Source organism: Vicia villosa, unplaced genomic scaffold (assembly GCF_029867415.1).
Source record: "Vicia villosa cultivar HV-30 ecotype Madison, WI unplaced genomic scaffold, Vvil1.0 ctg.000205F_1_1, whole genome shotgun sequence".
NCBI classification, from domain to species: domain Eukaryota; kingdom Viridiplantae; phylum Streptophyta; class Magnoliopsida; order Fabales; family Fabaceae; genus Vicia; species Vicia villosa.
In genome coordinates, this window is record NW_026705069.1 from 617,686 (window position 1) to 642,670 (window position 24,985).

The window sequence follows — 24,985 nt, forward strand, 5'->3', positions numbered from 1 at the left end:
TGGCAGTCCGTCTCCATGGTAGACCAGTAATAACCTGCTCTGAGGATCTTTTTAGCCATTGTATGTCCACTTGAGTGAGTACCAAAGGCACCATCGTGTATGTCTTCCATAATCTGTTCTGCTTCCTTCTTGTTTACACAACGAAGTAAAGTCGAGTCATGGTTGCGTTTGTATAGGGTCCCATTACTTAGAAAGAATTTGGCAGCAAACCTCCTTAGAAACTTTCTGTCGTTAATGGATGCCCCTTCAGGGTACTCCTGAGCTTCGAGATATCTTTTTACTTCATGGAACCATGGTTTTTCTTCTGTTCCTTCGGCATCGATCTCATTGCAATAGGCTGGTTTGTTTTGTCTGTAAATGGTGATCATTGGCGCCTCATTGTCCCACCTGACTTTGAACATGGATGACATGGTAGCTAGAGCATCAGCTAGTTGATTTTCTTCGCGCGGGATGTGTTCAAAAGTGATTTCTTCGAAATAAGGAATCAGACTCAGCACATATTCTTTGTAAGGAATTAGATTCGGGTGCTTCGTGTCCCATTCCTCTTTGACTTGGTAAATTACCAAGGCCGAGTCTCGGTAGACCTCTAGGAATTTGATTCTTAGATCGATTGCAGCTTTGAGACCCAGAATACATGCTTCGTATTCGGCTATATTGTTAGTGCAATTAAAGCATAATCTGGCAGTGAATGGTGTATAACCTCCTGCAGAAGATATGATCACAGCTCCGATGCCATTGCCAAGTGCGTTAGAAGCTCCGTCAAAAACCATAGTCCACCGGGATCCTGGCTCGGGTCCTTCTTCTGGTCCTGGTTGTTTGTAGTCATTGACTAGCATAATGTCTTCGTCTGGGAAGTCAAAGTTCAATGCTTGATAATCATCCACTGCCTGATGAGCCAGATGATCAGCTACCACACTTCCTTTGATTGCTTTTTGTGAAGTGTATTGAATGTCATATTCTGTTAAGATCATTTGCCATCTTGCTATTCTTCCAGAGAGAGCAGGTTTTTCGAACACGTACTTGATAGGATCCATTTTGGAGATTAGGAAAGTGGTGTGATTTAGCATATACTCTCTTAGTCGGCGAGCCGCCCATGCTAAGGCACAACAAGTTTTTTCGAGTAGTGAGTATCTTGTTTCACAATCGGTAAACTTTTTGCTAAGATAGTAGATTGCATGCTCCTTTCGGCCGGACTCGTCATGTTGCCCCAGTACACACCCCATTGAATCTTCTAACACAGTTAGGTACATTATCAGGGGTCTTCCTTCCACAGGTGGTAGCAAGATTGGTGGTTTTTGGAGATACTCTTTGATTTTGTCAAAGGCTAGCTGGCATTTGTCATTCCACCTTTCCACTTGATCTTTCTTCAACACTTTGAAGATCGGCACACAAGTAGTAGTCATGTGGGCAATAAATCGGGCGATGTAATTCAGACGTCCCAAGAATCCTCTGACTTGTTTCTCGGTACGGGGTATAGGCATTTCTTGAATGGCTTTGACCTTGGCAGGATCAACCTCAATACCTTTGCTGCTGACGATGAAACCTAAGAGTTTGCCGGATCTTACTCCAAAGGTACACTTATTTGGATTCAGTCGCAACCTGTATTTCTTGAGTCTGTCAAACAACTTGTGTAGATGACCCAGATGTTCTTCTTCGGTGTTGGACTTTGCAATCATATCATCGACATACACCTCTATCTCCTGATGAATCATATCATGGAACAGAGCTACCATTGCACGTTGATAGGTCGCTCCTGCGTTCTTTAAACCAAAGGGAATTACTTTGTAACAAAAGGTTCCCCAGGGTGTTGTGAAGGTTGTTTTTTCCATGTCTTCGGGTGCCATCTTGATTTGATTGTACCCTGAGAATCCATCCATAAAGGAGAATACCTTGCATTGTGCGGTATTATCAACCAGTACGTCGATGTGAGGTAAAGGGAAATCATCTTTGGGGCTTGCTCGATTCAGATCTCTGTAGTCTACGCACATTCTGACTTTCCCGTCTTTTTTAGGTACAGGAACGATGTTAGCTATCCAAGGAGGATAACTTACAACTTTCAGGAAGCCGGCATTGAATTGCTTTTCAACCTCATCTTTGATCTTTTTTGACATATCCGGCCTACTCCTCCGTAGTTTCTGCTTGACTGGAGTGCTACCTTCTTTGATTGGCAGGCGATGAACCACAATGTCCGTGTCAAGGCCTGTCATATCTTCATAGGACCAGGCGAATATCTCGACGTAGTCTTGCAGCATTTGAATCAGTCTTTGCTTGACACTGTGTTCTAAATCAGCCCCTATTTTGACTTCTTTCTTTTCTTCGCTGCTGCCCAAGTTGATAACCTCAATTGGTTCCTCATGAGGCTGTATAGCTTTCTCTTCTTGTTCTAGCAGCCTTGCAAGTTCTCTGGGTACTTCACAATCTTCCTCACTTTCGTCCTCAGTTTGGTAGATCGGATTTTCAAAGTCATGACGGGCAATAGCAGAATTGTTATCAACTGGATCCAACGTGAATGTGAATCTGCATTTTATTTATGTGAGTGTGTGTGAGAAAACATAGCTATTTGAAAGCAAAGAAAGAAAAAGGATCACAAAATTTGAATATGCAAACGTCCCATGATTTTATTGAATGCACATGCTCATGATATGACAAGCCCTTATAAAAGGACCAGTGTGCTTCGGGCAAGGCACACGGCTTTCGAGCTCATGGTTCGATAGTACAGGAACCATTTTTATCTTTGCACAATATACACAAAGAAAACACGAAATTGCATTTACTCCTGATCAAAGGAGATCACATCCTCAGCTTTCCAGTTGTTCAATCCATTGTTGTGAGCAGGGAGTATCCAGCTGTTCCAGTTGCAGTTGTCTTCTTCATCTTCCACAGCATTGATTTCATTAGTGGGGAAATGAGCCGGTGATCTTTCGGGATAAGTGATATACTCTGCTGGATACGAGAGCCCAGGCTGAGATATCTCTGTTGGCTGAGCGAGATGCTCGATAAGGCCGTCCCATCCAGTCGGGATGATGTTTTGGATAGAGACTTGTGTATCCTGGTGAGGGGTATATTCTGACAGAAAGTAACCCTCGTTATTTGGTGCTTCCCTGGCTTCTTCAAGAGTAAAATTGTCGTCATAATGTTCATCCCATCTAGTTGGGACAATGTCTTCCATGGCGACTTGTGAGCTCGGAGGAGCGGAATATTTCACCATAAAGTCGTATTTGCCACTAGGCTCTCCTAGCGTATCCCATACTTCTTTAGGTGGATTTTGATATCGCTGAGTGCTAGGACTTGTGAGACTTTTGTCATTCTCAAATTGATCACCCCATCCAGTTGGCGTCATATCTTCCATAGCAATAAAAGAACTCTGAGGTGTGGTATATTGATAATTATATCCGCCGCTTGGATTTCCCAAAGTATCCCACATTCCCATGGAAATGGGTGGAATTTCATCTGGATATGGCTGAATGATATGGTTCAAGAACACTCCATCGTCTTCAATGGCGTTTACTCCTTCGCTGATGAAATGTGACATTAATCCTCCAGAACAAGGACTTTGATCATTCTTTTGATTTCCACTATCATAGCCCAGGCCTAGCTTGTCGGACTTGTAAGGTATATCGAGAAGCTGTCCCCATACTGTGCAATCACCTTTTTCGATCACAGCTTTGGCATCTTTGAGAGAAGCCATAGTTGTAGTTGGAGTAGCAGAAATATGCTTGGTGGTAGAGACATCTGGAGAGACCACCTCAAAATATTGGCAGGGAGTTTCGATGAATTCGTCATCCAACTCAATATATTTGGAATTGCTCAGGTGACTAACCACATATTCCTCTTCGCCATAAACTGTGACAATCTTTCCTTTTACTGGATATTTCAACTTCTGATGCAGGGTAGAAGTTACAGGGTTTGTCCCATGTATCCAAGGGCGTCCAAGTAAACAGGAATATGCTGGGTGAATTTCCATTACGTAAAATATAGAATCAAAGATCTGAGAGCGTACTCTGATTGGGAGATTCACCTTTCCATACACTGTTCTTGTTGACCCATCGAAGGCTCTTACCACAACATCGCTTGATTGTAACATAATTCCTTCGAAGTCAAGCTTTTCTAGTACTGTTTTTGGTAACACGTTCAAAGAAGAACCGTTATCTACCAGCACATGAGATAGAGTGGTGCCATTACATTCAATGGAGATATGTAGGGCTTTATTGTGATTCTTTCCAGCAGGGGTTAGATCAACATCAGAGAAACCTAGGCTGTTATTCACAGTTAGATTGGCAACACAATTCTCAAATTGATCGACTGAAATCTCTTGAGGCACATGCGCAGCTTTCAAGAACTTCATCAGAGCCTTGGCATGAGCTTCTGAATACTTTAGCAGAGATAGCATTGAGATTTTTGAAGCAGTGTGCCCCAGTTGCTCGACAATATTGTAATCACTCTTACAGATGATTTTCAATATTTCCTCCATTTCTTGCTTTGATGGATCCTCAGCAGTGACCTCCACCGGTATTTGAACTGGCTCAACTTGTGGCTCTTTGCCTCGAGCGTTGTCATCTTGATTAGGAACTGGGACCTGGACTGGACCAGCAGCAATATTTGGAGAAATTTCTGGTGAAAAGATTCTTCCACTTCTCGTAATCTTGCTGGTACCCACAATATTATCCACAGTTGGAGCAGTTAACTTTGTGGCCTCTTCAGTCGAGGTACCCTGCTTAACTCCATGGACATAAACATTAGTGTCGTAACCCCACGGGACAGCTTTGTCTGAGGAGTATGGAAATGGAGTTGGATTAGCAATGATTACTGATGCCACTTTGAGTGTAACAGAAATTTTGAACGGAGCCTTGGCAAAGATTTTGAATGGTAAGCTGGAGATCACTGAGACATCCTCTATTCTCATTCCGTTTGCAAAGACTTCGCATAACACGTCCATAGAAGGGAGCCTCTCAAACATAATGATACGGCGATCCATCCACTTTTGAATTCCCATTGTAGATGTTGTTGATTGGCTGTAATTTTTGGTAAAACTAGTTGTGGTTCTATCTTGTCAAAACTGGTGTCATGACATGCATTCTGCTGTTGTGAAGTCTTTCCTTATGCAGGCCTTTACCTGATGTCAAGGCCGATGTCATGACATTCGCAGCTGTTCGTTCTTTTCTATTACTATTTATGGTTATGTGATCTGATAAGATCCTATGCGCTTTATTTGGTAATGATGGATTCTGATCTGTTTCAAGGACGTCTTGGATGATTATTATTATTAGTTCCTTGATTTATGGAGATTAGTTTTATTAGGGTTAAAACTATTTTGTGGATCCAAGGCCCAGCTGCTGTATTGTATGAAGGCTATTTATTCCACGCAGGTGCTGCTGTTGACGTTAGGGTTTTTGTTTTGAGAAACTTTTAGAGTTCTTTGTTTTTAAGTCTTTCGTTGTAGCTTTCTTGTAAGCCAAACAATCATCATGATGATTGTCTTGGTCTAGGCGTTTTGTTTTGAGTTGTAAGAAGTACTCAAAGCTTTTAAGCAAGAGTACTATTGTACTTGATCAAAGCTTTTAAGCAAGATCAAGTTGTGTCCTTGAAGAGTGTCTTCTTTTTTTATTCGTTGGTTAGTTTTCATCACTGCTGTGATTGAGGGGGAGTGAGTAGGATCTCTGGTCTAAGTTGTTTAGATTGAAGTTGCATTGGGTAGATATTAAGTGAAAGGCGTAATCTTGATTTGTATTACCTTTAATTGATATTACTTATAGTGGACTTCCTCCCTGGCTTGGTAGCCCCCAGATGTAGGTGTGTTTGCACCGAACTGGGTTAACAACTTTCCTGTGTTGTTTTTCTGTTTACTCTTTGTTCTTTTGTTTAAAAACGTTCAGATAGTAATGTCGTGACATCCTGTTAGACATCACGTGTCTGAGTCCAGAATTTCAATTGGCATCAGAGCAGGCACCCTGTCTGTTTTTACTGGGTGAGATCTAGGGACAGTATTTTCTGGTACTATGGACAAAGAAGGTGGTGGATTTGTGATTAGACCACCCATTCTGGATGGTTCTAATTATGATTATTGGAAACCTCGCATGGTGGCTTTTCTGAAATCCGTGGATAGTAAAGCATGGAGAGCTGTGAACAAAGGATGAGAACATCCTGTTATTACTGATAAAGATGGCAAGAAAACTCTTAAACCAGAGGAAGCATGGGACAAAGTTGAAGAGGCATTGGCGCTTGGCAACTCTAAAGCCTTAAATGCTTTATTCAATGGAATTGACAGGAATATTTTCAGACTGGTGCACCAGTGTGAACTAGCCAAAGATGTCTGGGATACCCTCAAGACTACTCATGAGGGCACCTCCAAAGTGAAGATGTCAAGACTTCAACTGCTAACTACAAAGTTTGAAAATCTAAGGATGAGGGATGATGAAAGTATTAAGGATTTTCATATGAATATACTGGATATTGCTAATACCTCAGGAGCTTTAGGAGAGAAAATGTCTGATGAAAAGCTGGTGAGAAAAATTCTTAGATCCCTACCTAAGAGATTTGATATGAAAGTTACAGCTATAGAAGAGGCACAGGACATCAGCAAAATGAAGGTAGAAGAGTTAATTGGATCTCTTCAAACCTTTGAGATGGGAATCAGTGAAAATTCTGAAAAGAAGAACAAAAGCATAGCTTTTGTGTCCAACTCTCAAGAAGAAGTAGAGGAAAGTAGAGAAGAGAATCTATCTGAATTTATAGCTATGCTTGGCAAACAATTCAACAAAATTATGAGAAGAATGGATCAGAAGCCAAGACCTAATGTCAAGAACATCTCATCTGACATCAATAGATCTTATGACTCTGGCAGAAGAGCTAAACCAGAAGAAAAGTACAATCACAACAAAGGGATTCAATGTCATGGATGTGAAGGGTATGGACATATTAGAGCTGAATGCCCTACTTATCTCAAGAAACAAAAGAAAGGATTGTCAGTCTCCTGGTCTGATGAAGATTCTGAGAGTGATTTTGAAGAAGAATCAGCCAAACATGTCACAGCCCTTACTGGAGTTTGCAATTCTGATGAAGATTCTAGTGAAGATGAGCTATCCTTTGAAGAGCTGGAAACCTCCTACAGAAAGCTGTATATCAGAAGTGCTGAAGTGTGTCAACAAGGTGAAAAGCAGAAGAAATACATAGCTGAGTTGGAGGCTGATAACAAAGGGCTTAGTGAAACTATATCTGAACTGAATAGTGAAATTATCATGTTACAATCCAAACTTGATCAGATGTCAAAATCTGTAAAAATGTTGAACAGTGGCACGGATATGTTGGAGGAGATTTTGCAGGTTGGAAAAAGTTCAGGAGATATGTCTGGTATAGGATTTGTTGGTGCAAAGAAACATTCCCAAGATAGTAGCATAACTAAACCTGAAGCTGAGATGTTGAAACCGATGTCAAAACATGTGACTCAACATCACGAGAAAAGTGAAATGAAGAGAAAGTTTCAAAGATGGAGATGTCATTACTGTGGGAGATTTGGACACATTAAGCCTTTTTGCTTCAGATTATATGGATACCCAGATCAAGCTCCTTACTACAAACCTAAGCAGATCATGCCCATCCAGAAGCAACAATGGAAACCTAAAAATATGGCTTTAATAGCCCATACATCTCTTAGAGTTTCAGCCAAAGAAGACTGGTATTTTGACAGTGGATGTTCCAGACACATGACTGGACTCAAGAATCTGCTTGTTGATATCAAGAGTCATTCTACTAGTTATGTAACCTTTGGTGATGGAGCTAAAGGAGAAATCAAAGGAGTTGGAAAATTAGACTGTTCAGGAGTGCCAAATTTAGAAGGTGTTTTGTTGGTCAAAGGCCTGACTGCTAATCTTATAAGCATCAGTCAACTCTGTGACCAAGGATACCAAGTCAACTTCACTAAAGCTGAGTGTGTGGTTACTAATGAAGAAAAGGAAGTAGTAATGAGGGGTGTCAGATCCAAAGATAACTGCTACTTGTGGGTGTCTCATGAATCCAGCTATTCTACTGTATGCTCTAAGGAAGAAGAAGCAAAGCTGTGGCACCAAAAACTTGGTCACCTTCATCTAAGAGGTATGAAAAGGATTATTTCTCTGGAAGCTGTGAGAGGAATTCCTAAGCTACAAATTGATGAAGGAAGAATATGTGGTGAATGTCAGGTAGGAAAACAAACCAGGATGTCACATCCAAAGGTTACACATCTGACTACTTCCAGAGTTCTTGAACTACTACATATGGACTTGATGGGACCAATGCAAATAGAAAGTCTTGGAGGAAAGAAATATGCTTATGTGGTGGTAGATGACTACTCCAGATACACTTGGGTAAATTTCATCAGAGAAAAATCAGATGTGTTTGATGTTTTCAAGGACCTATGTCAAAGAGTTCAAAGAGAAAAAGAAAATGGTGTTGTGAGAATTAGGAGTGATCATGGAAAGGAATTTGAGAATCAAAAGTTTGCTGATTTCTGCTCCTCTGAAGGAATACATCATGAATTTTCTTCCCCTATTACTCCACAGCAAAATGGGGTTGTTGAAAGAAAAAATAGAACTATTCAAGAATCAGCCAGAGCCATGATCCATGCTAAGAATCTTCCTATCTACTTCTGGCTGAAGCCATGAATACTGCTTGTTATGTCCATAATAGAGTTACCTTAAGAAAAGGAACCTCTACCACCCTATATGAGATCTGGAAGGGAAGAAAACCCACTGTCAAATACTTCCATGTGTTTGGTAGTACGTGTTACATTCTTGCTGATAGAGATCACAGAAGGAAGATGGATCCCAAGAGTGATGAAGGATTATAGCAATTAATTGGGTGTGGGGCCAGCAATATTTCTCTCTCCAAATCTTTGATATCATTACACATTAAAGTGTATTTTCCCCCCCTTTTACAAGTTACCCAAACGGTTTCCATTCCTCCAAAACCTCTCCTCCACACTCACGCTATCTCTCTGTGTTGTTGCATTCACAATCCCTTACCCAGCTTTCCACTTTCTCTCACCATGTCTCAGAGTTCTCCCTCAAAGAAATCTTCTCCTACCTCTGAAACAGCATCAGGTTCTAGGGCACCAAATGTTGTGAGTGATCAAGATGTTGTGCTGGATGTTGTGCCATTGAACTCTGTTCCTGCTACCGATACTGTTCGTAATCCACCAAGAAAGATGCATGCAAGAAAATCAACTAGGGGATCTGTTGCTGAAACCTTTTCTGTTCAAGGTAGAGAGGGTTCTGCTTATGTTCACAATGCGATCGCAGGTATTGTCACAAGAATCTTGAATGAAGGGCACAAGGTTGATGGGATATCTGTTCCTCTAGCCCAGATGTCTGCCTCTGAGAACAACAAAGATGATCAAGATGGTCAAGATGATGCTAGCAAAGATCAGGGTGATGTTGAGACATCAGTTGATAACACTGATGAGAAGAACCCAGGTGCCAAAGAAGTTGAGACATCTGAAGCTATTAATGTTGAAACATCTGGTACTAAAGATGCTGAAGTTCTTGAGCCTGAGAAAGCTAAAGAGGTTCCTGTTGTTGCTTCTAAAGAAACCCCTAATGAAGGTCCTACTGTGCATGATGTTGTGAATCTGGATGATCTGGATGATTCTATTGACATTGCTGATGATGAACTCATCTCTAGCATCTCTCATAGAGTCAAGACTCGTAAGGGCAAACAGGCTTGTGATCAAGATTTCTCCAAACTTCAGGTTACTCCTCAAAAGAAGGTCACTATAAAGAAGGTCAAGAAGGTCCTTGCTGAACCTTCAACCACAGGGAGCAAGGCTACTGTGAAGAAGAGGAAGGAAAGAAGTGTTTCTGTCCCAGAAGATGATGTCTTAAGTGATGTCCCTGACATCCCATCCAAGAAGAAGATTGCTGTCACAAAGTCCTCCACAAAGGTTCGTGATGTTCCTTTGGATAACATTTACTTGCACTATGCTTCAAATGCTATCCAGTGGAAGTTTGTCTATCAAAGAAGGCTGGCTCTGGAAAGAGAATTAGCAAATGATGCTCTGGAATGTCAAGAGGTCATGAAGCTCATCAAGGCTGCAGGTTTGATTAAAACTGTTACTCATTTTTCAAAGTGTTATGAAATGCTGGTGAAGGAATTTATTGTGAATTTGTCTCAAGATTGTGGTGATGGAACAACTGATGATTTTCATAAGGTGTATGTTAGAAGAAAGTGTATAGATTTTTCCCCTGCTGTTATCAACCTATATCTAGGTAGAGATGCTGAGGCTCAACCTGAGCTTGAAGTAACTGATAATGAGGTTTGCAAGGTAATCACTGGTGGTAAGGTTAAGAAGTGGCCCATAAAGAGCAAACTGTCTGCTAGTTCTCTTAATGTCAGGTATGCATTGCTGCACAAAATTGGTGCTGCTAACTGGGTGCCTACCAATCACACTTCCACCATTGCTGTTGGCCTAGGAAGATTCATATATGCTGTGGGAACCAAGACAAAATTTGACTATGGGACCTACATATTTGATCAAACTATGAGGCATGTTGGTACCTCTGCTACCAAGCTTCCCATTGCTTTCCCATCTCTGATATGTGGAATAATCCTCAAGCAACATCCTGGAATTCTGAAAAGTAAAGATTCTGTATGTAAGAGGGAGAGTGCTTTGTCTTTTCACTACAAGCTGCTGCAGAGATCTGATGACAAGACATCTGCTGGGACATCACAACCCAGCAAATCTGTGAACAAAGCTCTTCTTATTGCTGAGCTAAAAGAGACTTGTCAAGAGTTGGACAACAGGAAGCTGAAACTTGAAAATCTCATCCACAGTCTTGAGCAGTCTACAGATGATGATCTTGCTGGTGAAAAGGGTGGTGACAATATGGATGAAGACAAAGAGGCTGAGGAAGAAGCTGAGGAAGAGGCTGAGGGTGCTGAGAGTGGGAGTAGTGATGCTGCTGAATGGACTAGTAGCTCAAGTGATGACAATCCTGGTGGCTCTAGTGATGAAGACAGTGATGGGTCTGATGATTAGCTCTGCTGAGCTGAATATGTTTTGGCTCCTTTTGTGGCTAAAAAGGGGGAGTAGTTGGTAGTGGTAGTGGTTGTTTTGTTGTAATGGTTGTTCTGTTATTTTGGTGATCTTTTGGTTTTTTTTGGACATGGTTGTTTTGTGGTTTTCTTTATTTTGGGTTTTCTCTGGTTCTCCCTGACAATGACAAGTGGTTTCTATAACAGTTGATTAAGTAGATGTTTTCTGGTTTTCTGGTGATTAATCAAGTTGCTGTCAGAATTTATTTTTCTGTTACAGAATTTATTTTTCTGTTGTTGGCTGCTGTGTATGCTCTGATATCTGTTTACATCTATTAGTGTTTTAGCCAAAAATTTGCCAAAGGGGGAGTTTGTAGATGTTGTTGATTGGCTGTAATTTTTGGTAAAACTAGTTGTGGTTCTATCTTGTCAAAACTGGTGTCATGACATGCATTCTGCTGTTGTGAAGTCTTTCCTTATGCAGGCCTTTACCTGATGTCAAGGCCGATGTCATGACATTCGCAGCTGTTCGTTCTTTTCTATTACTATTTATGGTTATGTGATCTGATAAGATCCTATGCGCTTTATTTGGTAATGATGGATTCTGATCTGTTTCAAGGACGTCTTGGATGATTATTATTATTAGTTCCTTGATTTATGGAGATTAGTTTTATTAGGGTTAAAACTATTTTGTGGATCCAAGGCCCAGCTGCTGTATTGTATGAAGGCTATTTATTCCACGCAGGTGCTGCTGTTGACGTTAGGGTTTTTGTTTTGAGAAACTTTTAGAGTTCTTTGTTTTTAAGTCTTTCGTTGTAGCTTTCTTGTAAGCCAAACAATCATCATGATGATTGTCTTGGTCTAGGCGTTTTGTTTTGAGTTGTAAGAAGTACTCAAAGCTTTTAAGCAAGAGTACTATTGTACTTGATCAAAGCTTTTAAGCAAGATCAAGTTGTGTCCTTGAAGAGTGTCTTCTTTTTTTATTCGTTGGTTAGTTTTCATCACTGCTGTGATTGAGGGGGAGTGAGTAGGATCTCTGGTCTAAGTTGTTTAGATTGAAGTTGCATTGGGTAGATATTAAGTGAAAGGCGTAATCTTGATTTGTATTACCTTTAATTGATATTACTTATAGTGGACTTCCTCCCTGGCTTGGTAGCCCCCAGATGTAGGTGTGTTTGCACCAAACTGGGTTAACAACTTTCCTGTGTTGTTTTTCTGTTTACTCTTTGTTCTTTTGTTTAAAAACGTTCAGATAGTAATGTCGTGACATCCTGTTAGACATCACGTGTCTGAGTCCAGAATTTCAATTGGCATCAGAGCAGGCACCCTGCCTGTTTTTACTGGGTGAGATCTAGGGACAGTATTTTCTGGTACTATGGACAAAGAAGGTGGTGGATTTGTGATTAGACCACCCATTCTGGATGGTTCTAATTATGATTATTGGAAACCTCGCATGGTGGCTTTTCTGAAATCCGTGGATAGTAAAGCATGGAGAGCTGTGAACAAAGGATGAGAACATCCTGTTATTACTGATAAAGATGGCAAGAAAACTCTTAAACCAGAGGAAGAATGGGACAAAGTTGAAGAGGCATTGGCGCTTGGCAACTCTAAAGCCTTAAATGCTTTATTCAATGGAATTGACAGGAATATTTTCAGACTGGTGCACCAGTGTGAACTAGCCAAAGATGTCTGGGATACCCTCAAGACTACTCATGAGGGCACCTCCAAAGTGAAGATGTCAAGACTTCAACTGCTAACTACAAAGTTTGAAAATCTAAGGATGAGGGATGATGAAAGTATTAAGGATTTTCATATGAATATACTGGATATTGCTAATACCTCAGGAGCTTTGGGAGAGAAAATGTCTGATGAAAAGCTGGTGAGAAAAATTCTTAGATCCCTACCTAAGAGATTTGATATGAAAGTTACAGCTATAGAAGAGGCACAGGACATCAGCAAAATGAAGGTAGAAGAGTTAATTGGATCTCTTCAAACCTTTGAGATGGGAATCAGTGAAAATTCTGAAAAGAAGAACAAAAGCATAGCTTTTGTGTCCAACTCTCAAGAAGAAGTAGAGGAAAGTAGAGAAGAGAATCTATCTAAATTTATAGCTATGCTTGGCAAACAATTCAACAAAATTATGAGAAGAATGGATCAGAAGCCAAGACCTAATGTCAAGAACATCTCATCTGACATCAATAGATCTTATGACTCTGGCAGAAGAGCTAAACCAGAAGAAAAGTACAATCACAACAAAGGGATTCAATGTCATGGATGTGAAGGGTATGGACATATTAGAGCTGAATGCCCTACTTATCTCAAGAAACAAAAGAAAGGATTGTCAGTCTCCTGGTCTGATGAAGATTCTGAGAGTGATTTTGAAGAAGAATCAGCCAAACATGTCACAGCCCTTACTGGAGTTTGCAATTCTGATGAAGATTCTAGTGAAGATGAGCTATCCTTTGAAGAGCTGGAAACCTCCTACAGAAAGTTGTATATCAGAAGTGCTGAAGTGTGTCAACAAGGTGAAAAGCAGAAGAAATACATAGCTGAGTTGGAGGCTGATAACAAAGGGCTTAGTGAAACTATATCTGAACTGAATAGTGAAATTATCATGTTACAATCCAAACTTGATCAGATGTCAAAATCTGTAAAAATGTTGAACAGTGGCACGGATATGTTGGAGGAGATTTTGCAGGTTGGAAAAAGTTCAGGAGATATGTCTGGTATAGGATTTGTTGGTGCAAAGAAACATTCCCAAGATAGTAGCATAACTAAACCTGAAGCTGAGATGTTGAAACCGATGTCAAAACATGTGACTCAACATCACGAGAAAAGTGAAATGAAGAGAAAGTTTCAAAGATGGAGATGTCATTACTGTGGGAGATTTGGACACATTAAGCCTTTTTGCTTCAGATTATATGGATACCCAGATCAAGCTCCTTACTACAAACCTAAGCAGATCATGCCCATCCAGAAGCAACAATGGAAACCTAAAAATATGGCTTTAATAGCCCATACATCTCTTAGAGTTTCAGCCAAAGAAGACTGGTATTTTGACAGTGGATGTTCCAGACACATGACTGGACTCAAGAATCTGCTTGTTGATATCAAGAGTCATTCTACTAGTTATGTAACCTTTGGTGATGGAGCTAAAGGAGAAATCAAAGGAGTTGGAAAATTAGACTGTTCAGGAGTGCCAAATTTAGAAGGTGTTTTGTTGGTCAAAGGCCTGACTGCTAATCTTATAAGCATCAGTCAACTCTGTGACCAAGGATACCAAGTCAACTTCACTAAAGCTGAGTGTGTGGTTACTAATGAAGAAAAGGAAGTAGTAATGAGGGGTGTCAGATCCAAAGATAACTGCTACTTGTGGGTGTCTCATGAATCCAGCTATTCTACTGTATGCTCTAAGGAAGAAGAAGCAAAGCTGTGGCACCAAAAACTTGGTCACCTTCATCTAAGAGGTATGAAAAGGATTATTTCTCTGGAAGCTGTGAGAGGAATTCCTAAGCTACAAATTGATGAAGGAAGAATATGTGGTGAATGTCAGGTAGGAAAACAAACCAGGATGTCACATCCAAAGGTTACACATCTGACTACTTCCAGAGTTCTTGAACTACTACATATGGACTTGATGGGACCAATGCAAATAGAAAGTCTTGGAGGAAAGAAATATGCTTATGTGGTGGTAGATGACTACTCCAGATACACTTGGGTAAATTTCATCAGAGAAAAATCAGATGTGTTTGATGTTTTCAAGGACCTATGTCAAAGAGTTCAAAGAGAAAAAGAAAATGGTGTTGTGAGAATTAGGAGTGATCATGGAAAGGAATTTGAGAATCAAAAGTTTGCTGATTTCTGCTCCTCTGAAGGAATACATCATGAATTTTCTTCCCCTATTACTCCACAGCAAAATGGGGTTGTTGAAAGAAAAAATAGAACTATTCAAGAATCAGCCAGAGCCATGATCCATGCTAAGAATCTTCCTATCTACTTCTGGGTCAAAACTGGTGTCATGACATGCATTCTGCTGTTGTGAAGTCTTTCCTTATGCAGGCCTTTACCTGATGTCAAGGCCGATGTCATGACATTCGCAGCTGTTCGTTCTTTTCTATTACTATTTATGGTTATGTGATCTGATAAGATCCTATGCGCTTTATTTGGTAATGATGGATTCTGATCTGTTTCAAGGACGTCTTGGATGATTATTATTATTAGTTCCTTGATTTATGGAGATTAGTTTTATTAGGGTTAAAACTATTTTGTGGATCCAAGGCCCAGCTGCTGTATTGTATGAAGGCTATTTATTCCACGCAGGTGCTGCTGTTGACGTTAGGGTTTTTGTTTTGAGAAACTTTTAGAGTTCTTTGTTTTTAAGTCTTTCGTTGTAGCTTTCTTGTAAGCCAAACAATCATCATGATGATTGTCTTGGTCTAGGCGTTTTGTTTTGAGTTGTAAGAAGTACTCAAAGCTTTTAAGCAAGAGTACTATTGTACTTGATCAAAGCTTTTAAGCAAGATCAAGTTGTGTCCTTGAAGAGTGTCTTCTTTTTTTATTCGTTGGTTAGTTTTCATCACTGCTGTGATTGAGGGGGAGTGAGTAGGATCTCTGGTCTAAGTTGTTTAGATTGAAGTTGCATTGGGTAGATATTAAGTGAAAGGCGTAATCTTGATTTGTATTACCTTTAATTGATATTACTTATAGTGGACTTCCTCCCTGGCTTGGTAGCCCCCAGATGTAGGTGTGTTTGCACCGAACTGGGTTAACAACTTTCCTGTGTTGTTTTTCTGTTTACTCTTTGTTCTTTTGTTTAAAAACGTTCAGATAGTAATGTCGTGACATCCTGTTAGACATCACGTGTCTGAGTCCAGAATTTCACCCATTCTCAGATTTTCACAACCATTGGGCGAGTATGAGCAATAAAAGCAATCAGGGTCACAACCTGGAAAGTAACCAGCTTGGATTAGCTTTCCTTTGACTTCGAGGAGCGGAGTTGACAATTCATTCACATCATAGATGTAAACAGTGTCCAGGATAGCATTAACAGTTTTATCATGCTTCGGCATAGGTGCCGTGATGACATTTGGAGTTTCTGGAGGATCGAACTCAATTTCCCCAGCATCTATCATGTCTTGTATTTTATTTTTCAGGGCCCAACAGTGATCTGCGTCATGTCCTGGACAGTTTGAGTGATAAGCACATGTTGCATCGGGGCGATAACTCGGAAAGGAAGTATTGAAATTTTTTGGAGGGTCTTTCAATGTGATCAAATCGGCTTTTAACAAATGCTGCAATGCTTGAGAGATTGGCATATTGATTCTGGTGAAATTTCTTCTTGGCGCATCTGGTCGACGCGTATATTTTGGCTGTTGATCTTTTTGAGGCGCAGATGCGGAGATAAGAACTGCCCCTATAGATTGGTGCTGCTCACTTTTGCGACCTTTCTGAATTTGCATTGTATTGACCTCATTTCTCCCACTGATGGGCCTTTTTGTAGTACCAGAGGAGGAGCCTATTTGAATTTTTCCATTTTGAATGCCACTTTCGACATGTTCTCCAGTCAATATCAGGTCAGTGAAACCTGATGATGAGCTTCCCAGCAAATGACTATAGAAAGGGCCAGTTAAAGTGCCCATGAACATGTCGACCAGCTCGCGATCAGATAAGGGTGGTTGAACCCTTCCAGCCATATCTCTCCACTTTTGTGCATATCCTTTGAAACTTTCTTTTGGTGCCATGGACATGCCCCTTAGTTGAGTACGGGTTGGTGTGAGATCAACATTGTATTGATATTGTTTGTAAAAAGCAACAGCTAAATCTTCCCAGGTATGGACTTTTGTACTTTCCAGCTGGTAGTACCACTCGAGTTGTGTACCCGACAGACTTTCTTGGAAGAAGTGAATCCACAATTTGTTATCTGCTGTATGAGGTTGTATCTTCCTTATATAGGACCTCAGATGTAGTTTTGGGCAAGAAACTCCATCATATTTTGCAAAGATAGGAACTTTGAACTTTGGAGGGATAACAACATCTGAGACGAGTCCCAGATCATTGAAATCTAAGCCATGTATTTTTTGTATCTCCATAGCTTTCATGCGTTCTTCCAACTGCTGGTATTTGTCATCATCCTGTTCGTCTCCAGAATGATAATCTTCTTCATTGGAAGATAGAGAGAGTTTGGCAGATCCCTGGTTGCTGTGATTGTCTCCTTGTTCACCATCACCGACTATTTCAGGGATGGGTGGCTTTTTGAACTTTTTGGCTGGGATTTTGATCTTTCTTTTCAGTTGGCTCAAGCCTACAGATCCTTTGGGCTTCTTTTTCTTCTTGATCATCAGGGCTTTCAGTTCTTGTTGCCCCTTTGCAAGTTCCAGAATTGCCACTTGAACTTGGGCGTTCTGTGCTTCGAGATTCTTGATGCTTGTTTCAGATTCCATCTCTTCTGACTGAAATAAACAGCGAGGAGATGAGAAATCCGTCATATGAACCTGTTTATGCAATGTGTATGAATGAATGAAATGTATATGCAATGTATATGAATGAAATGTATATGCAATGTATATGAATGAAATGTATATGCAATGTTTTCAAGGATCTTAGAGTTTAGATTTGTTAAAACAAAGGAGAAACAAACATTAGTTAAACAATTTATTTCTTTTTTTTGCTTTTTTTTTCTTTGCCTCATTCGGGCTTACAAAACAGAAATAAAGGAAATGAATGATCCCTCAGGTCTCCCATGGACGCTTTCTCTTTGCACCCAGGAATGTGTTGATCTGCTGTTCTTCTTGGAGTTGTCCGGTGAGCTCCAATAATCTTCTCTCATAGTCTTGACAGTGTGCTTTGAAGGTATCTCTTTCCTCTTTTAGTTGAACCCAAGATTTCTGCAACTCTTCCAGGTCAGTTGGCATATCCGGATGTAGAATAACTTGAGGTTCGTCTCCTTCGACTTCTGGCTCAATAGTCACAGGTAGAATAGCAGGATATGGCATGATGAGTTTTTGAGCATGAGCCCGCACCCATCTGAGGTAAGGTTCCATAGGAATAGAATTCCATTGCCCCAAAGTTTTGCTTTCTATTCTATAGACACTGCCCCATGCATGTATGAACCTTCGTCGGTGTCTATGGGAATCATCCTCGTAATCAAACACAATGCCATGGATAATCATGTCGTGAGGACCGTTGCTCCTTGCATATCCGAATTGGCGTAAAGCTAAAGAGGGATTGTAAGTGATGCCCCCTTTGATGCCAAGTAGTGGCACATTAGGGTACTCCCCACAATGATCAATGATAGTAATGTCTCTTTGAAAGAAGTTGTTCCACCGGATATCTGAATGAGACAAAGACATAATCCTGCGAGACCATTGCATTCTTTGTTCATTTTTTAACACTGATCGGGGAAGATGAAATGTAAACCACCTAGCCAGTAGTGGTATACAGCACATAAGAGTTCCTCGTTTCTTCATGGTACGAGTGTGTAGAGAATGTAGAATGTCTCCCGGCAATGTTGGTACCGAGTTACGGGTTAGGAAAAGGTTGATAATGTGTACACTTATGAACTGGTCGGGATTAGGGAATAAAACCAACCCATAGATCAAAAGAGCCACAACCTCCTCAAAAGCTGGATAACTTTTGTTTTCTAGTAGTAATCAAGCCTTTTTCATTAAGAACTTAGCAAGCAAACCCTTAACTCCACTCTTTGTTTCCTAATTGGACTCGATTTCTGATTTTCGTAAATGTAAGGCAGCAACAATGATTTCAGGTTTTGGAATCCTTTCTAAACCAGTGAAAGGTAAATGATCTCGAACAGGTAAACCAATTAATTCAGAAAACTCTTCCAAAGTGGGTACTAACTGGTAATCTGGAAAGGTAAAGCAATGATGTTCAGGGTCAAAGAACTGGAACAGGACCCGTATCATGTCTTCTTCAAATTTTGAGATAACCAAATGGAGTAGGTGACCATGCCTTTCGGTGAATTGAACATTCCTGGGGAATTCTGATACTAAGTTTTTCAGTTCATATGGCACCGTTGAGATGTTGATTCAGATGTAATCTCTGGTAGCGGGAGCCATTACCTGTAATAAATAAACAAAGGTAAACTCTTTGATCCTTGAAGTGATTAGTGAGAAAATGATATGCTTATGATGCTTATGATGTCAAACATGTGGCACACACAAACAAATCAAACAATAGCCTTAGGTTTAAAGGCTTGCATGAAGCTGATAGGTGATACCCTCCCCACTGAAGTTGAGTTGGTTAAAACCTGTCCTAGAATAGTATTCGGGTTCTATGATCCTTGGAGGTAACATCTCAATACGGCGCTCGGACGGCCGATCAAAATATTCCTCGAGGATAACTAACTTCGATCAATTTCAAAGCTAGCCACTTAATAGGCCACAAGTCAAGTTCAACAAAAAGGTTCTAAGACAAATTAGTGTTTAATGATATTTCGGAAGCCTAACATACTCCTTGATCGTTTTCAAGGGACATCAGTATAAACCAAAGTATCGCACTAACGGTGACTACCAGATCAACTGTATCGGTACATGTCGTACAGTTTCCTTGGTCTATTGTCACATACTTAAGGTATCTCGAGATTCGGGTTAGAATCTTTCACACAAGCAAAATACCCAAACAAACCTTTGAAAAATAGAGCAATCAAGTCAAACAATTGAAAACATCGGAGTGATCTATTCTCTAAAGGTAACCCCTTTTGAAAACATTTTTTAGAAAGTAATATCCCCAGCAGAGTCGCCAGTTCTGTCGCCCTCAGTTTTTGGCCATACCTCTCGCGGAGAGATACGCGAACTGACTCTTTTTGTTTTTGCTTTTGTATTTGAAAATCAGAGAGTCGCCACCGACCTTTTGTTTTATCCAATTAAGGAAAGGTTTATAAAAGAAATAGAAAAAAGACCTTTAAGAAATTCTGGGTAAGGGGGTAGGTTATACAAAGGGAAGGTGTTAGCACCCTTTGTATCCATGGTTATCCATGGGCTCTTTAATTTGCTTAGCTCACTTGTTTTCAATTGCTTTTAAATGCTCGTATGTGGTTTTAAATACCTTTGTAAATTGAATTTGTAATGATCCTTGTGCGGATGTATACAAAGTGTTTTTATCTTTCAAAAGATGCTTTGGAAAAAAGAGCGTTAATTTCGTAATGATCCTTGATTGGATATATACAAAGTATTGTCTTTTTGAAAGTTTTATTTTGAAAAAACAATGATATATGAGAGATTTGTTTGTTTTGATTTGAGCAAGCAAATTAGGAGGTCTACCCTGAGTTATAAGGTCTTTATCCTATTTCCTTTAAAAATCTATCCTTTCACTAGATATAAATAAAAGTTCGATTTTGCGTTTGAAATAATAGAATTTAACTTTGATTTTGAAAAGAATGAGAAAGGGATTACCCTAAGAGGTGCAAATGTGATTGTGTTTGGATTCAGATATTTTATCTTTGAAGTTAGTGATCTAACGATTCAATTTTATCTTTGGCATACACGCAATTTATATGTGCTGGAATTTAAAATGCGGAAATGTAAAATGCAGAAAGTAAATCTACGCTATTACATCGATTGTGCAGGAAATGTAAACTACGCTATTTACATGAATTTGACAACCTATACATTTATCTAGGAATTTAAATTGCAAGAAAATAAAAGAAATGTTTTTTTGGATTTTTTATGATTTGATTTTAATTATAATTAATGCATGATTAATTAAATTAAAATAAAAAAAAGATGAAAATAAATTTAAACATAAAAATTAAGTTCAAAATATGTTTAAAATGCTTGTTAATTAATTTTTAAAACAAAACTAATTTTTTTGGAATTTTTGAAATTGATTTGAAATTTATTAAGTTAATTAACACATAATTATATAAATAATTACACAAATAATTAAAACTTAAAGAGAAAATTATTCTAAATATGTACAAAATTAGTTTATAATATATAAACAATATTTAATATAAAGAACAATTTAAGATTAACAAAAGATGAGTGTGGAGTTCAGTCCTTGTCTAATTGTGTGTTTATGGTATTGAGTTTTCAGGCCTCTAAAGGAAACATGGTTATAGATTATAAAGACTGCAAATTCCTCTTAGGCGTCGCTTTAGGCATGTCTTTCGAAAGTTTTCCTTTGGATATTAACAGATAAAATAATATTAACAGGGTCGAAAGTTCTACAAAAATTACTTTCGAAAGTTCTACAAAAATAATTCAAGTTCTACAAAAATAATATTAACAGATAAATTACTTTCGAAAGTTCTACAAAAATAATTCAAGTTGCAGAAAGAGCGAGAGGAAATTTAAGTCAACTTAGCCGACCCCATGTAGTTGGAAAATGCTTGGTCGTTGTTGTTGGGGAATTTAATTACACTTCAGCATCTACTCACAAGTATATTAGCATTATTCATGCATTGGAACTCCTTATCCATTTTGATGTGACCAGGATTTGTAATGTAATCTTGCCGTTTAACCTACACTGGGGTCTAGATCATTAAAACTTGGGATGGTGTTGCGACTCTATAGATTGGAAGGCCTGCAAACTCACATAAGAAGCCATATTGCAATGGCAGCTTATTTTGAGGAGCTTGTTGTCAAGACACAAGATTCAAGGTATTCTTCACTCTTAAGCAAATTCCATTACGCATTATATGAAAAACTGCAACCTGGTATTGAGTTGTTCTCTACATTATTTATTTTAAAGTCAAAACATGCATTTCCAAATGATTCATGTTTTAACTACTTACTGTATTTGATTCTCTGCATGTGTCATGAAACATTTGCAATAAATTTATATACACAGGTTGTTGCGCCTCAGACATTCTCTTTACTTTGTTTTTGGCTTTTGCCTCCCTTGAACTTTGAAGATAATGGCAATAAACTGAACCATGATTTACTCGAATTAGTAAACTTAACAGGAAGTGTGTTCATAACACACACGTTATGCATAAATTAACTTCAGGGTTTTGTTTTCTTTATTACCTATGTAATATGTTATTCTCCAATGATGATAAACAATATGCACAAGCTCTATCAGGTGAGTACGTTCTACATTTTGCAGTAGGAGCATCGTTGACAGAAGTTAGGCATGTAAAAGCTGCGTGGCAGTTTTGCAAGAAAAAGCTTCTGGTCTATTATAGAGTTTATAGGATGAATTTGCTCTTGAGACATCCATTATTTCTTTTCGAGTCATCATCGTTTCATATATCTGCATCAATTTATAGGCATAGTTAGATTAGAAGATTGTCTAGGAACATTAAATTGATTACGAATATCACATTAATCAATAAAGTGAATAAACATACTCCACCAAGTTTGTAAATATTGATTATTTGATTTTAAATAATCAATGAAGTTGTTTCTTTTGTGTTAAAATATGTTATATTTCTTCTTAGAATTGAGAATTCGTAGGTATTCTGTGCTTGGTCCTTGCAACTATTTGAAAGAACTAGAGTGATCCTAATGAGGTCTAAAGGATTTGTTATGATCTAAAGAGGTATAGTGGTTAAATGAAATGAAAATTTTATTTATTTAGTGGTTTTACAATCAATAATATGCATATACAAAAGTATATCATATATAATTCATTTGGTTTTATTATGGAAAAGCAGCTCATATTGACATCTGACAGAAAGTGAGAAGAAAGGGTGTGGCTTTTGTGACACCATGTCACTAGCTAAGAAATTGTTCCAAATCCTTTTAGATATTGGGAGTATCCATAACTTCTTAGATCTTGAGCTTGCTAAGAAATTAGATCTTGAACTATATTTGATTGCACTAAATGACTAAGGTTGTATACATACTTCCTGAGTTGCTAGACGTGAAAACATTATGTAGATTCAACATAAATGACAGTAACACAATCATATATGTTGTTGCTTTGATCTTTCCCAACATTCTTATATTTCATCTAATACTAAAGTTTTAGCATACTTGACAGGAATTAACTCATTCTAAATCATTTCATAGTGCTTTACTTTGACAGGAATTAACTTATTTATATTTTATTTGGTTTCTTTACGTATAAAAAATAGAAATGGTTCTTTTTATTCATAATGTCATTTCTTTAAAAAGTTTATATAGATTATAGATAGACACATGCTTATATGAATATAGAGATTTTATGTTTATTCTTATCCAGATTTTATGTTTGTACCAATCAAATGCGGAATGGATTATTAAATTTCCAAATGATTTCTTATTGATTTACTTTTAATTGAGTTTCTAATTTAATAGTTTTTCTTAAAGCTTTAAACCAATTTGAAAATATTAAATTTTGTAATGCTATCTAAAAAATAATGAGTGATATTTGTAAATTTTATCAACTTCTGTGAATTTTATCACTAAAATTCACTATTTTCACGGGTCACTATCACCACAATATCATTTTTAAATCAACAAGATATTTGTAAATATTTAACGTTATTAATGATATTCAGGAATATTTATAGTTATTAGATATATCAAATTTATCATTTTGGTAATTTGCTATATATTTATTTTGAAATATTTTCATTTATTGGTGCTTTTATAATAACAATTATATATCACAAACAACCAAGCCATACCCAATGAATTTTCTTATACGACGATTTTACCAACTCCTGTGAATTTTTTCACTGAAACTCTATTTTTACGGGTCACTATCATCACAATACATTTTTAACCTTTAACACAATAAAAGATGTTAGAGGTTTAAGTTTTTACCAATTATGTATTTGAAAATTTATAAATTTTGTAGCAAATTCTTAGGTACTAAATTCGATGTAACTTTTACTAACTTTTGTGAATTTTATTACTAAAACTCACTATTTGTACGAGTCACTATCACCATAATATTTTTTTTATTTTATTCAACAAAATATTTGTACATATTTATAGTTATCAGTGATATTTGTAATATTTCACTTCCAAGAATAATGTTTCATATTAATATTATTAAATATATTCCTAAGAACCATTAAGACATATGTGCTCTTTTCATTTGTACTATATTATTCACATTAAAATATGAATTACCCGTTAGGAAGCACGGGTCTTCCACTAGTTAATTTTTAAAACAAAACTAATTTTTTTGGAATTTTTGAAATTGATTTGAAATTTATTAAGTTAATTAACACATAATTATATAAATAATTACACAAATAATTAAAACTTAAAGAGAAAATTATTCTAAATATGTACAAAATTAGTTTATAATATATAAACAATATTTAATATAAAGAACAATTTTTTAATGATTTTTGATTGGTTGAAAATAATTAAATAGCAAATATACAAACATATACTAATTAATTATGCAAAATATTTAAATTATGAAGAAAAATAAAATATTTTTATATCAGCAAATAAAATATTATTTTAGAAACTTAAAAATATTTTTTGTGTATTTTTTGGATATTTAAAACTATTTTTAATTAATTTTACAAAGGAATTAAAATAAAAATAGAAAATATAAAAAGATATGATCATGTGTGGTAATTAAATGAGGTCCATGTTATGGGGGCTCGTTTTTAGGCGTTGGATATGTTGAAATCATGATCTAATGGCTTAGATTGTGAGGGAACATAATATGCTAGTGGGGGACATGCACTGAATCCAAGGGCATTTAAACTTATGACTGGGCCCACACGCAGGTTGACCAGCGAATGGGAGGAAGAGGAACTGCCACGCGTGTGGTCAAAAAGTCTCCTCTACTATTCATCATCTTCCTCCTTGGTACCTGCGGATTTTCTTGCAGACTTACCTGCGGATTTTCTTTCAGATTTCCATGCTTTTAAAAAACCTACAAAAATGGCCATTAACAAAAACAAGGGGCACCCAGGTCGACTTAAAATGACCTCCTGAACACGATGGTGGCATTAGTTTTGGCTAAAAACGCTTGTATCATGGGATTCGAACGTTCACATATTTGAAACTTTAAGAATGGTACATGTATATTCTCACGTTGAAACTTGCATGTAAGTGTTCAAATCTTC

The 24,985-nt window shown here is 37.9% G+C and overlaps 1 protein-coding gene across 1 annotated transcript; it reads left to right on the forward strand.

Annotated features, from left to right (window-relative positions):
• The first annotated feature begins 9,178 nt into the window (after positions 1-9,178).
• Positions 9,179-11,008, forward strand: LOC131625326 (uncharacterized). Its single transcript, XM_058896194.1, has 2 exons — positions 9,179-9,859; positions 10,121-11,008. The coding sequence occupies exons 1-2, from the start codon at positions 9,179-9,181 to the stop codon at positions 11,006-11,008; spliced, it is 1,569 nt and encodes a 522-aa protein (XP_058752177.1).
• Positions 11,009-24,985: the final 13,977 nt, after the last annotated feature.